Genomic DNA, 17,708 nt, shown 5'->3' on the forward strand with positions numbered 1-17,708 from the left:
ATGGGAAACATTAATTAATTAAGAACTTAAGGCTTCTGGAAATTGATAATTCCCTCTTTCCTATATGGGCTAGTACTGATGGAGTTTTTAAAGGTTAATAAAAGAACTCCAAAGCAGCTAACAGCAATCTTGCAAAGTAGAAGCGTGAACCAAAAAAGGGAACTTGCATATTAAGCTTAATTACATTCAGAAATAAATTCAGTCTTCACACTGTAGTTAGATGAAGAAAAATAGAGATAGCTTACTTTTATTCAGTAGATCCGGATACAAGTAGATTCATAGTAGAAAGCAGTCTTTTGTAGACATTTTCTATGTGGAATAGAAAGGGCGAGGAGCTGCATTGTGCAGTTCTCCTGCTTGCATGTCTGCCCAGAAGGGTAATGGAGATTGTTAATCCCCAAATTCAAAAAGAAGGAAGAAGAGGAAGTCAAGTGACCCACGTTACATCCCACAAGCACAATAGAGATGCATTTACTAGAGCAACCCCCTTATGCTTATGAGACAATGCTGAGTTGACCCCTGATAATTCCAACACCCCTTCTCAAGTTAGCATGTCTCAGAATCCACAAGGTTCAACTGCTTCAGCAGTTCTTGGTAACTGCTCCTCGGCAATGGCTTTGTGAGAATGTCCACAGTCATGTTCCTTGTGGGACAATAGTCTGACTATGCCTTGCTCTTGCAAGTCCTTTACTACGTGATACTTAACATCAATGTGTTTAGTTCTCCCATTAATCTTTTCTGACTGTGAGAGTCTAATGCAACTTTGCTTGTCTTCATAGACCTGAATAGGGGTAGCTTCCTCTATTCCCATGTCTTCAGGCAGTAGCTTGAGCCATAAAACCTCTTTGGATGCTTCTGCTGCTGACACATACTCTGCCTCTGTGTATGAATGTGCAACTGTAGCTTTCTTACAGCTTCCCCAGCTTACTGCTCCAGCCCCATAGAAAAATACATGCCCACTAGTGGATTTACGGTCGGTAATGTCTTGTGCCCAATCTGCATCTGTAAACCCAATTAGTCTAGGATTGTCAGTGGCTGGTAGTTTTAGTTTTAGGTGTATAGTGCCCTTTATGTACCTTCCCATCCACTTAACACCAGTCCAGTCTCTCTCTGTGAGAGAGAACTAGCAGTCTCTCTCTCTGCTAGTTTTTCTGCATAGAATGTTTACTGCTGCTGCTATGTCTGGCCTAGTGGTAGTGGCTAGATACAATAGCTTACCTATGGCACTTGTATAGCCATTGTTCTCAGGTAAAAGTTGACTAGGTTCCTGTTGCTTGCAGAAACCTGCTTCCATTGGTGTTGGCATAGGATTGGTATTTTCCAGTCCTAAGCTCTCCAATAGTTCTAGGATCTTTTGCTTCTGGCTTAGAAGAAAGCTTCCATCTTCTTCTTTTTCAATCTGCATCCCCAAGTATTAGCTGGCATTCCCCAGATGTTTGACTTCTACTTCTTTGTTCAGGTTGGATACGATTCCATCAAAGTCTCTTCTGCTATTATGGCAAATCATCAAATCATCCACATGACAAAGAATGTACACCTCTCTGCCATTTCCGCATCTCATGTAGAGACAGGGATCGACTTTGCCTTGAACAAAACGTTGCTTAAGAAGAACTTGGTTCAACTTCTTATTCCATGCTCTTGCTGCTTGCTTCAGGCCATAAATCCCCTTCTGAAGTTTGCGAACGAGTTTCTGTGTCTTGGGATTGGCGAAGCCTGGAGATTGTAGCATATACAGTTCTTCCTCTATCTCTCTATGTAGAAATGCAGTCTTTACATCTAGGTGTTCAACACTCATGTTCCTGGAAGCTGCTAGACTTAAGAGCATTCTGATTGTGGTATGTTTTACAACGGGAGCAAAACATTCATTGTAATCAAGTCCATACTTTTGTGAATAGCCTTTTTGTAACCAGTATAGCTTTGTATTTTGTACTTCTCCATTTTCATCTTGTTTGGCCTTGAAAACCCATTTGCATCCTATGGCTTTCTTGCCTTTTGGTAGTTTTGTCAAAGTCCATGTTTTGTTCTTGTGTAGAGCCTCTAGCTCTTCTTGTGCTGCCTTCTTCCACTTGCTTGCCTCATCTGGAGGCATTTGCTGGACTTCGTTCCACGATGCACGTTCTTTTGGTAACGACAACCTTGTGAGGTAGGTGAGTTTCTCAGCTGAAACTCCTTTGTTGGGTCGTGATGAGCAACTTGGAGCAGGTTCAGGAGTGGCACTTGGTGGTTCGACCCTTCTACATCCTCGGCCTCATCATCTGACTCTGGTGGAGTTTCTGCCTGGGCTTCTATCTCCCTCTGGGGCGGTGTGGTGGTTGTGTCTTCAAATGTTGGGCTAAACATCTCAAGCTGGTAACTGCCACTGTTGATTTATGCCCAGTCATCATCAGAATGACTGTGGTAGCCTCTCTCTTGTTCATCAAAGTATACCACTCTGCATGAGCTTACTTTTCCTGTCTTCGGGTTCAGGATTCTGTATTTTGCTTCCTGGAGCATACCCAATCACCACGTCTTCTTCAGCTCTGGGGTCTAGTTTGGATCTCTTCTCCTTTGGTATGTGTGCCTAAGCCCTGGATCCAAATACTCTTAGATGCTTTATTCTTGGTTTGTGTTTATACCATAGCTCAAAAGGTGTTAGCTTGTTGGCTTTGGCTGGCAGTCTATTCTGTAAGTATGTAGCTGTTAAAACAGCATCTGCCCAGTATTTGTCAGGCAGACCTGCTTCTAAAAGCATACATCTTACCATGTCCATTAGTGAGCTATTTTTCCTTTCTGCAACTCCATTTCATTCGGGTGTATATGGAGTGGTTAGTCTGTGTTCTATACCTAATCGTGTTAGGTATGTTTGCACGGTTTGTGAAATAAACTCACCTCCGCAGTTGCTTTGGAGGGCTTGCAGGGTTCTGTTGAACTTGTTGGTCACCATGGCTACATACGCTCTCAGCATGTCCACTGTTTGGGATTTCTCCTTCATTAGGTAGGTCACACAGTATTTGGAAAAATCATTTATAAAGCATAAAACTTATTTATTTCCACCTGCTACTTGAAGAGGTCCACACAAATCAGTGTGGTTAAGTTCAAGTGACTTGGTTGCCCACCTTTCCCTTTGTTTGGGTATGGCTGGTCTTGTTGCCTTTCGTTTGATGTATATCACACATTTTGATTGGCATTTATCATGGTTGCTTATTTCAAAGTCTCTTGCCATGCCTTCAGTTTTCATTCTAAAAATTGTGTTAAAATCACAGTGTGCAAAACATCTATGCCAGGTGGTGGCACTGTTGTCCTCCTTTTGCTGCTGACAGGCAAGGCTGACATCTGGTGGCAGTTGTTCACAGTGTACTTGGTAGACGCTATCCTTTTGAAAACCTGTAACATAAATCTTTTCTCCATTGGTGACTTTACATTCTCCATTAGCATTAAAAATCACACCAAAGCCTTTGTTATTCAATGTTGAGACATTAGTGAATTAACTTCTAAATCTGGCACATAGAAAAGTGTGGAATTCCCTAACTGGTGGGATTCGTAGCATGCCCTCTCTGCATGACCAGGTTGGACGGGTCGATGTTAAGGGGATAAGGCGGTCACTCAGGTAACCGCCCAGAGTCCCTCTTCTGAGGGAGATGGGGAGTAATTAAATTTGAATGATCTTTGTATTCACTTCCATTGATGGGAGTGGTGGGATTCGTAGCATGCCCTGTAATGATTGCCCTAGCCCAAATACTCAGACTCACAAGAGGCTGCTATATGAAATCTGATTTATTAAGGAACTAAAGGCAAATACAGAGAAAGCTGAGAATGAGCAAAAGCGCGTCAAATTCAAACTTAAACCCTTGGTGCAAACGTATCCCGCCTCCCTCGTAACAGCCCCGCCCGGCACAGGTGCTAGCAACCGTCAGAGTTGCTAGCCTGGGAAAGTAACCTTGAGCGCAGTAGATAATGCGAATACATTCCAAAGCAAAGCCAAAAGATAACTACTCCCATCCTCCCGAGAAAGATGAAACACGCAACCAGTTAATGACATGCGAAACGTTACGATGTATCAAAGACATTGAAACGGCGAACATGACATGCCCTCTCTGCATGACCAGGTTGGACGGGTCGATGTTAAGGGGATAAGGCGGTCACTCAGATAACCGCCCAGAGTCCCTCTTCTGAGGGAGATGGGGAGTAATTAAATTTGAATGATCTTTGTATTCACTTCCATTGATGCATTGCAATGGCACACTTCCTTTTCCTTGAATCGAAGCTGAATTGCCATCTGCTAATGTTATGCTTCCTTCTGTGGTTTCATTTAGCTCACAAAAGTCATTTTTATTCCCACATAGATGCCTGCTGGCCCCCGAATTGATTATCCATCATCTAGGACATTCATTGGTATCAGCTTTATATGCAGTTTGTAAAGCCTTTTTACCTTTAAAGGATTTGTCCTTGGATTTATCCTTGGAAAAAACTTCCTTGTTTTTATTTCTGCAGAACCTTGCAAAATGTCCTGGCTTTTCACATGAATTACACACAAAGGCTCTCTTTTTTTTCCTTTTGTTTTTCTGATGTGTCACTGATTGCTCTGGCTCATGTCTACCCTTTGTTGCTAGGTAACTTATGTCTCTGCCAGTCTCTCTATTGTTATGCAAATTTTGTCTTCGAGCTTCTGATCTGATCATTCCAAAAATTTGAGAGAGATTTTTCCCTTCTATATTCAGACCAGCAACAAATGGAAAAAAATTATTTGGTAAAGTACTCAGTGTGAAAGACATCTTAAGTTTTTCGTTCATGAGATTCTGGACTGTGGTTAGCTGATCAAAGATTGCCTGTAGCCTGATCAGGTGGTCATTTACATTTCCATTGTCTTCCAAATTGCATGCTTGCAGTTCTTGTAACAAAGAGATCACTTTCTGGTCATAAGCTTCTGAGTAAATTGTGCATAAATTCTCAATCATTTCCTTAGCAGTAGCAATTTTTTTAATCTCTGCTAATCTGTGATCTGGAAGGGATCTGGCAGTAAGAATTTTAGCTCTCTTATGCTTTTTCCTCCATTGCTTTTTGGCTCCCTCACCATCCTCTGGTTTAGGTTCAGGTAAATCCAGAGCATCTAAGCAATCTTCTGATGGACCTACTATTCTCACAGTCTGATAAAGAACTCTAGCCCATCTTGATTCCATTACATTCTTATTTTTATTGTATTTATTGTATTTATAACTGTATTGGTTTTTAATTCTATTTTATTGTAAACCGTCCAGAGTCCCTCCTTGGGAGGGAGATTGGCGGTGATAAAATTTGATAAATAAATAAATAAATCTTCAAAATCTAGCTGCATCCTCAATCTGAATAGCCATGCTGAGTGATTATCCTCAGTCATTCTTGGTATGGGGGGAACTCCCTCTTCTGTCTCCATTGTTCAGAGAGAAGAAAAAAAACTTTTTGAACTTTGCCTTTTAAATGTGCAAGCAGCTTTCCTTTTGGCTGTGAGGCCAAAGCCTTTTTCAAAAATCAGTTCTTGGTCAGTATACTGGACTCTGCTGGGTTGCACTGGTCTGTACTGGGCCCATAACCCTTGATGGAGTTTTTAAAGGTTAATAAAAGAACTCCAAGCAGCTAACAGCAATCTTGCAGAGTAGAAGCATGAACCAAAAAAGGGAACTTGCACATTAAGCTTAATTACATTCAGAAATAAATTCAGTCTTCACACTGTAGTTAGATGAAGAAAAATAGAGATAGCTTACTTTTATTCAGTAGATCCGGATACAAGTAGATTCATAGTAGAAAGCAATCATCACTGGTTCTTTTGTAGACACTTTCTATGTGGAATAGAAAGGGCATTGTGCAGTTCTCCTGCTTGCATGTCTGCCCAGAAGGGTAATGGAGATTAATCCCCAAACTCAAGGAGGAGGAGGAAGTCAGGTGACCCACGTGACATCCCACAATCACAACAGAGATACATTTACTAGAGCGACCCCCTTATGCTTATGAGACAATGCTGAGTTGATCCCTGATAATTCCGATAAAAGGTAAAGGTAAAGGTTTCCCTCGACGTAAAATCCAGTCGTGTCCGACTCTAGGGGGCGGTGCTCATCTCCGTTTCTAAGCCTTAGAGCCGGCGTTGTCATAGACACTTCCGGGTCATGTGGCCAGCATGACGACTCGGAACGCCGTTACCTTCCCGCCGAAGCGGTACCTATTGATCTACTCACATTTGCATGCTTTCGAACTGCTAGGTGAGCAGGAGCTGGGACGAGCAACGGGAGCTCACCCCGCCGCGCGGTTTCGAACCGCCGACCTTCCGATCGGCAAGCTCAGCAGCGCAGTGGTTTAACCCGCAGCGCCACCGCGTCCCTACCAATTCCGATAAGTACCTCAATAAAAAGAGATGAAAAAGGACAGTGGCTTGTGTAACTTTTGGATATGCTGATTTATATGGAGAGATACAAACTTAGAAATTATTATGTTCAGTCTAGTATCCAGGCGCTAACAAGCAATGGCAATTAGGATACTGAATATCCTTATCTGTGAACTGGAATTGGACTAATAACCTTTCAAATATTGGCTGTCTTCAAATAGAAGGCTGTTGATTTTAAGGACAGGAAGCAATCTAGGGGTCCTGGTAGATTCACAGCTCCTGCTGGAAGAGCAGGTGGCAGCAGTGGCTAAGAGGGCCTTTGTACACCTTTGGGATGTGCACCAGTTGCACCCATTCCTGGAACAGGAGGCTCTACTCACTGTCACTCATGCCCTTGTGACTTCCTGTTTGGACAGGACACACTCTACATGGGCCTGCCCTTGAGTATTCGGAAGCTTCAGCTGGTACAGAATGCAGCTGCCCAGGTTGTAAATAATGTTGGCTACTTGGCACATGTAACACCACTGCTTTGGGAGCTGCATTGGTTGCCGGTGTGTTTCAGGTGCAATTCAGGATGCTGGCTGTCACCTTTAAAAACCTTCATGGCTTGGGACCAGGTTACCTGAGGGACCATCTTTTCCCAGTTGTTTCTACCTGTCCAATCCGGTCCAGCAGGATAGGCGTGCTCCAGGTCCTGTCAGCCAAGGAATGTGGGCTGGTGGGGACCAGGAGACATGCCTTTTCTGCTGTGACACCTGCCCTCTGGAACATCCTTCCTCCTGAGATTAGGATGGCCCAGACCCTTCTGGCTTTTCGGAAGGCCTTGAAGACCTGGCTTTGTGCCCAGGCCTGGGGCCCTGAGTGTGCAAAGGGCCCCTTTTCATGGTTGTGCTGATACCAATGGTTTTAAGATCTCTTGGCTGTATTTATACTTAATTTTCTGTTTTGTTTGTTTTTATTGTTGTTAGCTGCCCAGAGTCACTGGTCTGAGATGGGTGGCTATATAAATTGAATAAATAAGTAATAATAAATAAGGTGTCCTACAATCATTTGAACAGTGGGCATCAATAGTTGGGATCAGTTATGATAATGCTGACAACTATGATTATGCTTAACTGTGTAAATCACTTCACAGATATTACTGATATAAAAAGTCTGCGAGACAGATCACATTTGCAGGTGGCAAAGGTAAGGAACAGGTATTTATCTGAACATTTATTGTAGTGAATTTATAGCTGAAGTGAAGTTTAAATTGTGCCTTCTTCACTCCAGAAAACTGAAGATCTGATAATGGTGATATTGCTAACAGTTCAGTAATTTACTGAGCTATATTTTTAATGATGACCTAATGGTACATTGAAAAATGTCTAGATAGGAAGCTGCTTCATTCTGAAATTTACAGCTAACATTGTATGTTTCTAGGCCTCCTTCTCCTCTCCAGTACATAACAACTGGGCAAGCAGTCTTTGCTAAGAGTTGAGACTCATCCATGTTGCTAACAGTGAAATTGGATGCTGTATTTGAGGGGGATTTCTAATGCAGAGAGATGCTGCGCTTCAATCACAACACTTATTACAAGATCTGGGTGACTACAGTGACTAGCTTTTCAGCACAAAGCAAATACTCTGTCCTTTTTTATTAGACTGTCACCTGGTACACACACCTACCACCTACCTCTATCCAACATTTTTCAATCATACTTTTCATCTGTCACAGAGGTGCAATCTAACAAGCTTCATTAACTTCAAGAGGAGCTCAACATGCCCTCCCCCATCTGTCAGAAATTTAGCAAAGGCTGATTGGAGCTCAGCTTGGGTTTGATGGGATTTGAGATTACAAGCCGCCCCCCCCTCCAGTTTAGGCATTACTTACAATAGCCCATATCTCTATATAGCATGGGACCCTGCTAGTGGATATAAGAAGCTGCTTTATAGCCCAGTGAGAGTTTCAGGCTGGGTTCAAAATAAAAGGCCAGAGAAATGGATTGAAAATGGCAGAAGGGAATTTAACAGAGAATTATGCAAAGTTCTTCACTTACAAAAAGAAATCAAATACACAAGTATAGGAAGCAGAAATATCTGTCCCGGCCATAAGTACTAGCAAAAAGGATAACCAGCTGAATCTTTCCCTTATGTGCTGGTAGGATTAGAGTGCCTTAGCTGACTGCACATCAGATAGCATGCACAGATGCTGCTGCTGCTGCCTCTGCTGTTCCTCCCAAACATGAACCACTGCAGAGGAACTTCATTAATGCCCAACAGCAATCTGAGCTCTGGTCCTGTGGGTGCCACTGAGGTGCATGTCTTCCCAACAGCATGTTCAAAATCCAGCATGTCCAGCATACAGTCAGCAGGCACCCCATTGCACTTGCCCTTAGAGCAGATTCCAAAGAATGGGGAAGAGAAGGCCTCCACTTCAACCATCAGGAGTTGCAAAATCCCAGATATTTTTAAATATTTAAAAAACTTGGCCAGATGAAGCTTTAAAGAGGATTTATCTGGGGAAGAAATGATGTACTGTAACCCTAGTTTAGTTTAATATTCAGACCGAAGTGGGTCTTTTGTGGTATTCCTTCCACCTGAAGCTCATTTAGCTTCAATTCTTTTAGTTCTCAGCTATATGATGAACAAATATCTTTTCCTCCTAGCATTCCTGTTTTATTTACTTGATGTTCTGATTGGATCCAACTTATTTAAAATGTTTAGATTACCTTTTCTTCTTGTGTATTTAAATATTTGGTTTTATTTTTTGTCTAACCTTGTTAGTTCCTCTGAATGCTTTTTAGGTAAAAAAGTGGGATGAGAGTATTTTAAATAAATACATTTAAATAAAATCTCAGTCTGTAACCCAAGTCCTACAAAGGAAGAACAAAGAACCAGGATATGTTTAACTTTGTGAAGAGAAGATTGGGGAGATATGATAGCACCTTTAAAATACCTTTAGTAGTGGCCCACTCTCTTTTGGACAAGTTAAATTCCAGTTGAATTATAGGGAAAAAAAGAAAAAAAAAGATTAGAGCAGTTAACCTTTTAAACCAGCCTTCCCCCAACTTAATATCCTTGAGGTGTTTGTGGAATATAACATCCAGAATTCCCTAGCTGTATCAATCTGCTGCATATCTGGACAAGAAATAGCTGATGAGATGTTACTACTGTTTCCAGAACTTGTTCATAAGAACAAGGTGAAGGTTTTTACAGTTCATCAGCTGCTGTTAGAACTTTTTTTAAAAAAAGTTTAAGACCACCAGCCAGCATTGCTCTTGAGACTGCTACAAGACGTTTGCCCTCTACTATAAATTTGGAAATCTTTTTATGCAGTATCAGATCAAAGCCAGTGAATACATCCTGCTCAGCAATTAACATGTTGCTGAGAAGGATATGCTTTATCTATATATAACCTTCTCAGCAGCATGTTAATTTTAAGGCATGAAAGTCACTCAGCTAAAGCAAGCAGGCACCTATACCAGGCTGCAGTGATTTAGAACAGCAAAGGCATCACTTCATATTGTGGGGGAGAAAGCAATGGTAAACCACTCCTGTATTTTACTACAGAAATCACATGGATAGACAAGATAAAGGGATGATACAGTGTTGGATGATGGGCTCTTCAGGTCAGATGGCACGCAATGTGCTAGTGAGGAAGAACTGAAAATCTTTTGGTGTATTAATGGTCTTTATGAAGTGGCTATATTAACCCCTTCAGGACATTTAATCGCTGATGTTGCCAGGCAGGAAGAAGATCAAGCACATATGGAAGCAGTATACTGAAATTCTATACAATTGAGATGTCAACATCCAAGATACCTTAGAAAACATTCCCTATTTAGAAGAAACTCTAGTACTAGAAGATGCAGTTTGATTAATAGTCTGGTCATTACCAAATCCCAAGGCTATGAGAACTGATGAATACCTAAAGGAATATGGCAAATAACAAAAGAAGAATCTGTAAAGATTCTAACCAAACTATGCCAGCCAATCTGGAGAACAACACAGAGGACAACAGATTGGAAGAGGTCAGCCTACATACCAATAGCAAAGAAAGGAGACTTAACAGAGTGCAGACAATTACACTATATCCTTAAGTTACATGCTAGCAAAATAATGTTTAGGATCATCCAATGCAGATTAGTGCCCCACATGAAAAGGGAGATGCCAGATATTCAAGCTAGTTTTAGAATGGGTTGAGGAACAAGAAAGAAACATTATTTCTGATGTAGACTAGATAATTGAGAAAGCTAAACAATACCCAAAAGAAGTCAATATGGGCTCTGCTGATTATAGCAAGGCCTTTAACTGTGTTAACTGTGTCTAGCTGTGGAATGTCCTTAGCAAAATGGAAAAACCTACTGTATATACAGGATAAGAAGCTACAGTCCAGATGAACATGGCAAAATAGACTGGTTCCAGGTCAGGAAAGGAACAAGACACAGCTTTATTTTCTCCTTATTTGTTCAACCTAAGAAAGGCTTTATTGGAATTATATGTTCTGGGAAGAAGTAATTACTTATTTATTTGAATTTGAAACAAAGTTTAATATTTTTAGATGCACACATTCTTTTCAACTACATGCCTTCAACATTGAAATTGCAATTGGACAATGGAAATGGACTCTCCATGCTCTTATTAATAAGGATAATTATTGCTAAGAGATTAGTTCTTCAATACAGGTAGTCCTTGGTTAACATCAGTAATTGGGACAGGGAACTCTGTTGCTAAGCAACATGGTTGTAAAGCATGATGTCACATGACCATGTCGACTTGATGGCAGTTCTGGCAGTTCCAGTTAAGGTCATTAGGTGAATCCTACATGGTCATTAGGCATGAGGTCACGTGGGCACCATTTGGGATCTGCTGGCTTCCCCATTGACTTTGCTTGTCGGAAGCTGGCAGTGAAGGTCACAAATGGTGATCATGTGACTGCAGGATGTTACAACCACAATTGCCAAGCGCCTGAATCATGATCATGTGACCAGGGGATGCTGTGATGGCCACAACTTTGAGGACCAGCTGTAAGTCTCCTCGTTCAGCACCATTGAAATTTTGAATGGTTGCTGAACAAATGGTCATAAACCAAGGACTACCTGTATTGGAAAGAAAAATATATGGCCCCAGTTAGCCAGTGGATTGAAGAGTTGATGTTACTTGTATCTTTCAAACGAGTTACCTATAGGCATAGATTATACATGGACAATTACAATGAAATAGTTACCTTTTATTGAAATTGTATGTAAAAAATGTCATATATATATATATATATATATATATACACACCCACACACACATACATATACACACACACATATATATATATTTAAATATGCATGAGATGTCCTTATATATATAATTTATCTTGTAATGAAGTCTTTATTTAAAATGTAAATACTTTTATTTCTTTTCAATACAGTTTAATCGGTTTAAATTATTAACAAGTGAAAACATAAAGATGAATTTCCTTATTTTCAGGATTTTGCTAAGATCAGTAAAATCTGTGCACTTTTGTGCATTTTTCAATTTAAACAAAAACAGTCTGCAAGAAAAACTGAATTAAATACATTAACATTGTCCAATAGTTAAAAAAATGTATCATTTATTGCATGTGTTTATGTCTGGAAAAAATATGGATGCTTCTGGCTGAGCTGGTATACCACGATGTTCTACAGCTACAGGAATTATTTACTAAAACTTTAATTTCAATGTAGCCAACAGATGAATACATACATAGACATGGTTTGAATGAAATGGGCTGGCTGTGCTCGCACTAGGGCACTAGCACATCAACCTGCTGTTCAGATGATCCTTCAGGTAGCCTTTCAACTCTTCTAGAAACAACTTATCTCATGTCACATACACATTTGCATTTATTTCTCAAGCAGTTAACCCTTTTAATAATTTTTATGGAGGCATAATCCATACAGTTATCATTAACAACAATAAGAGTACATTATTTTTTAATTCATTCATATATTTAACAGCTGTTCAAACCTTACTTGAATCCACTTAAATGTATGAAATAGAAGTTTAAACTGAAAGCTGGATGAAAGGTAAATAATTCTTAGTCAAGAATCAAACTGTATTTCTTTCCAGGTTTTAGCAGCATTTCTTTTGTACTGTTCTAATTCCTGAAAGGGAAACAGACAGATTGAAACATTAAATCTCAAGATCTAAGCAACTGTGTTCTTTTCAGTTTGCGAATATTATGAATCCAACTATGCATATCCTTCCACATTCTACTGTAAATATTGAATCAGACCCAATCCTTCTCCTTTATATCCTGTAAGTCTACACACTAAACTTGTCAGTGTAGCGCTCTGCGTATGAGGGGTGCTCATTGGGGCTGGGCTTGGTGGCTGGACGGGCTTATTCATGGAGTAGTGGGCACAGGTCAAGGAGAACAGATGCCGCAGGAATAGTGGAATATTCCAATGTTTGTTTAGCTCAAATTATAGATGGATATCTTCCACAGAAAAGATAACTGAACTTGGATTCTTTTGTATAGAACTGAAATAGTAGATTTGAAAAGAGCACCTCATATAATGAACCATGCCAGAAAAAGAATGTCCTTTCTTAGGGATAACTGTAAATGTTACCTTCCTCTGCATGATTTGTCTATCAGTTTAATCTCTAATTTAACCTTTCTGATAAAAGTGATGGCATGTAAATATTAAAAATATATCAGAATTCTTTAAAAATTAATGTATCAAGCTGTTTTAGTATTTGAAATGCCTGTTTTATCACTACATCAGTTTTATTTGATCTGTGGCATATACTGGCAGTATAAACCTTACAGTACAAATGTATTAATATATACCATAACAAATAAATAATATAGTGAATAATTGATGGGCAGAACCCAGCATACCCAAGAAAACACACTTAAGCCACCTGATATCAATAAAGATATCTTTAGTTGTTATGTTTTATTGATGTTATTTGACTGTTGTGAGCCACCCAAAATCATTGAGAGTCGGGTGACATAAAAGTTTAATAAATTAGATTAAAATTAAACCAGTGTCACAATAAAATAGTACATAAATGTAAGTTTTAAAATCAAAGACATAAAAGATTACATTTTAGATATAACATATGAAAGCTACGTCTCAATACCTAGAAGAAGAGAAGCCCTGCATTGAATATATCATAGAAAGCCAGTTTGATCTAGTGGTTAAGGTGCTGGCCTAGAAACAAGGAGGCTGTGCGGTCTAGGCCTCCCTTAAGCGTGAAAGCCAGATGGTGACTTTGGGCCAGTCCCCCTCTCAGCTCAACAAGGTGGTTATTGTGGAGAAAAGAGGAGGCAGGAGTATTAGGTATGTTTGCCACCTTGAGTTGACCAAATATTAAAAGAAAAGGTGGGATAAAAATCTAATAATAGTAATATCTAATAATAATAATATCAGTAAATTTTAATTATGAATGGGATGAAAAAGATATCCACAGAATAAGCCATGGTTAAAGAAGCTTTCAGATACATTTTTATGATATTAAGCAACTTGTAGCGTTACCTTCTAATTTTATACTGTTTCTATATGCCATTCCAAAGCCAAAATTTGCTAGAAATTACTGAAGTCTATTACTGTAAGTGCACTCATATCAACCACTTGCAGTTTCAAAGAGCCCTTAGCCAGAGCTATACTAAGGCACTGCAATAGCTGTTTATTCAGTACAGTCAACAGCTGAAAACTGAAATTGATTTTGAATTTTTAAAATGGAAAGGGTATACACACTGACTAGACCATTTAGCATCATAATAAAAATGAAAACATTTTTTCACAATTGTGGGCATTTCATGAGATTTAAATTATGTTTTAGTTTTGTAAATTTTGCATAATTGTTAATTAACTTCTGAAATTGAGTGCATTCATTTTCAGTTCCTTCCTGTTCTTCAGCTGCCTATTTATTTATCTGATCAGGCAAAGCAGAAAGTGACTTGAGTACTAAGAACTGTGCACACAACTTGAAAAAGTACCAACAATTGTACTAAGTACTAAACAACTGAGCTATAATTGGCTTTTAAAGTAGCCAGAAATTAAGTCCAGTGTCATCTATTGACAGCTGTGATCCTGGGAGTGAACTCCAGCTGTTCATCCTGGCAGTGAACTCAAATAAGCCTTAATTCTGAGTTAACTGACTGTAGACCATTCTGAGGAGTTAGGATTAGGGATGGGGAATCCCCTTATTTTAGTTAAAGGTTAGCAAAATTACTTTCTAGTATCACAGTCTGATATGATATAAATAAACAACAACAAAGATTACTTCACAATACCTCTGAAGTGTATAGCATTGACAATGTAGGTTTATTCTATCAAATCATTTGTATAAAGAAAATCTGAAGTAAACAGAATCTCATGTCCTGTGATTTTAAATATCTTCTGGTAGCTGAGCCTGTTGTCACTACAAGGTAACTTCATTGAAATTCAATGCCTGACTTATTGCCATCAAATATTGAAAAACCATCATCTGTGTAGAATGAAAAAGTCATAAGAAAGAAGTATATATATGCACATGTGATGCATTCTAGAACGATGGTACTTTTTCCATGGCAGTTGAGCATCATTGCAAAGAAGGTTCAAACGGTTTCATTCTAGGAAGGATTTTTTCTTTGACTCTGAGGAAGATTTGGCAAGAAATAGAGAGCCTTGGTACTGCTTGCAATGTGTGGTCCTTAGTGTCAGCAGCAATATGAGAAGTGTATTAAACTCTATAGATAGTCATTCTGCGTCCAAAGAGCAACATGAAACGATCAGGGAAAAATGCATGAACTAAAAAGCTACCATGCACAAATACCTCCAAGAAACAGAATACAAAGCATTATATTTGACAGTATACCTTTAGCATAAATGCTCTTCTCTCTATAAATGCTTTATCTTTAAAAGAATGTATGGAACAAAGGACTACAAAAAGGGGGGGAAAGATTAGCTTTCTGAAGCATTTAATACTTATTCTTAAGATAACAGCCATTTCACTCTCAATTTTCATATAATTATGGGAAATTCTAATGCATTTAAAAACTGAATGTAGCTAGGGAATTGTTTTCTTACAAATGTATTCAGGGTTATCTGGCAGCTTTTAAAATCAAATGAAATATAAAAATCCCAAAATGTTTTCATAAAAGCCAGTTCAAATGTTACAATAATCTTATAATAACTGAACTTCAGGATGGAAATTTTAGGGAAATAACTACAGATAATTTTCTTTTGACAGAAACTTGTCTATTACCATTTTTTTCCTGCAATAGTACCAGCAACAAAAGCTGTAGCAACTTTCAATGGCATCAATAATGATAACAACCTTTCTAAAAGAAAAGAACACTGCAACTAAGAAACTCCTGGAAAAAGATTAAATCATATTGAAAATTAATCTTACTGCTACCCTATTTTTGTTAATAAAAGCAGCATCCAATCACGTTTTGAATGAATGAAAAGCAAGAATGTATATAACAAGCAATTAACCTGAATGCTTTATTCTAAGTGACAAAATAAATTCAGTAACATGTCTGAGCACTATGAAAGTCATATTCCAGCGGAATCTACACACACTCATACACAAATCAGAATTACAATTAATGACCTAAATCTGTCATTCCAAATAAATTTGTCATCTAGCAGAAGTACCCTAGAGTATGTATTTAATTGCAGATGATTTCAGGTGCATAAATAAATAAACAATAAACATTTTATCAGTAAGATAATAATTTGGTTGACTTCTAATGATGTGATCACTAAGATGCATTTACAGTAAACTAGGCCTTTAAATACAGTGTTGAAATTCAGAATCCTGCAAGTTGTACAGAAAATATGCAGTTATTTAAGATTTTAAAATATGTTATATGGACCTATTTCTACAAAGCTAGCTTTGATTTTATGCTGATGCAGTCCAGGATATTGATCTAGAAACAGTCAAATCAAGGGTAGCAGACTATAATAGTCTCTCCGCAACACTGAATTCAAATCTGACATTTGTTCATACACATAGACACTCATACAATTTCATACAAATAAGCACCCACCTTTAAAACAATTGTTCAACCTACAGCCTCTTTAACAACGTTTATGAAACATATATAACAAAATAGACAATGAAAAGTTCTCAAATTATTAAAGAGAAAACTTAGGTGTTGATATGGAATTTGACACAAGATGAAAAGCAGTTTGTGAATTGGCTAACTGGCTTTAACATTACTGCTAAAAAGGCTAAATATTTAGGAATCCATTCAAGAACAATTATTTACTAACTTGGAAACATATAATGCCTGATATTTCTAGATGGAAGAAATAAAATTTGTCTTGGTTAGGAAGAACTGCAGCAGTCAAAATTAGTATTTTACCAAGACTAAATTTTCAATTTCAAATTATTCTAATCCCTATTGAGAATGAAGTACTGAATGACTGGCATAGACAAATAATGAATTACATATGGTCTATCAAAACACCAAGAAATAGATTCAAGAATTTGCAAGATTCAAAAGAATGATATGGCCTAGCAATTCCAAATTTCAAACTGTACTATCATGCCAGCTACCCAATGTGGATTTCAGAATGGACTATACTTAGTTATGGTTCTATCACCTTAATGGAAGGGCCAGACTTTCCACAGGGATTGCATAGATATATTTGGGCTAATATACATAGAAATAAACAATTTTCTAGAAACTATCTAATATTAAGCAACATACTGAACATCATGGATAAATATAGAAAAAAATATAATGTTGTAACAAAAAAGACTACATCATGCTATTCCTTTTAGGGTAAGCAATGATATGCAATAATACTTGAAGTGCAGAGAAAAATAAGTGGAAAAAAGTAAAGATATGCAGTAAGAAAAAAAGGAATAGCGGTAATTCCATTCCCCACATTTTACCCACTATCTTTCAACCCACATTTGCTATTAAAATTTCTCCATCCATTCCTTCATCTTTAGTTAATATTCTACAATGGTACACAAATTCATCTACTTGCTCTATTTTGTTACCTTTTTTATTTATAAATTGCACTGGTACACTCCATTTTCTCTGTCAAACAAAACTACCAAAACTTTGATGCATTAATTTTTAGTTTCATACTCCTTGCTGCATCATGTAATTTATCTAACATTCATGGCAAATGATTCAGGTTGTCAGCAAAAAAATACCATAATCTGCATACAGAATATTCACATCGCCAGCCAACATGCCTCCAGAATCACTAATCATGCCTTGTATATTTGTCCATAAATATATTAAATCATCTGGACAGCATGTATCCTTGACTTACTCTCTGTGTAATGTTGAAACATTTACTAAGTACTTTATTTATCAGACATGCTTTATTTCCTTTTATATTACATTCAGCAACTAACCTTACTTCCATTTTCATGCAAACTATGCCATAATTCAAGCCTAT

The 17,708-nt window shown here is 38.2% G+C and overlaps 1 protein-coding gene across 1 annotated transcript in view; it reads right to left on the reverse strand.

Moving 5' to 3' along the window:
• Positions 1-11,674: 11,674 nt before the first annotated feature.
• DYNC2LI1 (dynein cytoplasmic 2 light intermediate chain 1) overlaps positions 11,675-17,708 on the reverse strand; it is a 32,718-nt gene continuing 26,684 nt past the window's right edge. Inside the window, exon 13 of the mRNA XM_063302874.1 lies at positions 11,675-12,449. Within this exon, the coding sequence (XP_063158944.1) occupies positions 12,387-12,449 (63 nt within the window). The 3' untranslated portion in view covers positions 11,675-12,386. The remainder of the gene's footprint in view (positions 12,450-17,708) is intronic.

Source organism: Candoia aspera, chromosome 1 (assembly GCF_035149785.1).
Source record: "Candoia aspera isolate rCanAsp1 chromosome 1, rCanAsp1.hap2, whole genome shotgun sequence".
Classification (NCBI taxonomy): domain Eukaryota; kingdom Metazoa; phylum Chordata; class Lepidosauria; order Squamata; family Boidae; genus Candoia; species Candoia aspera.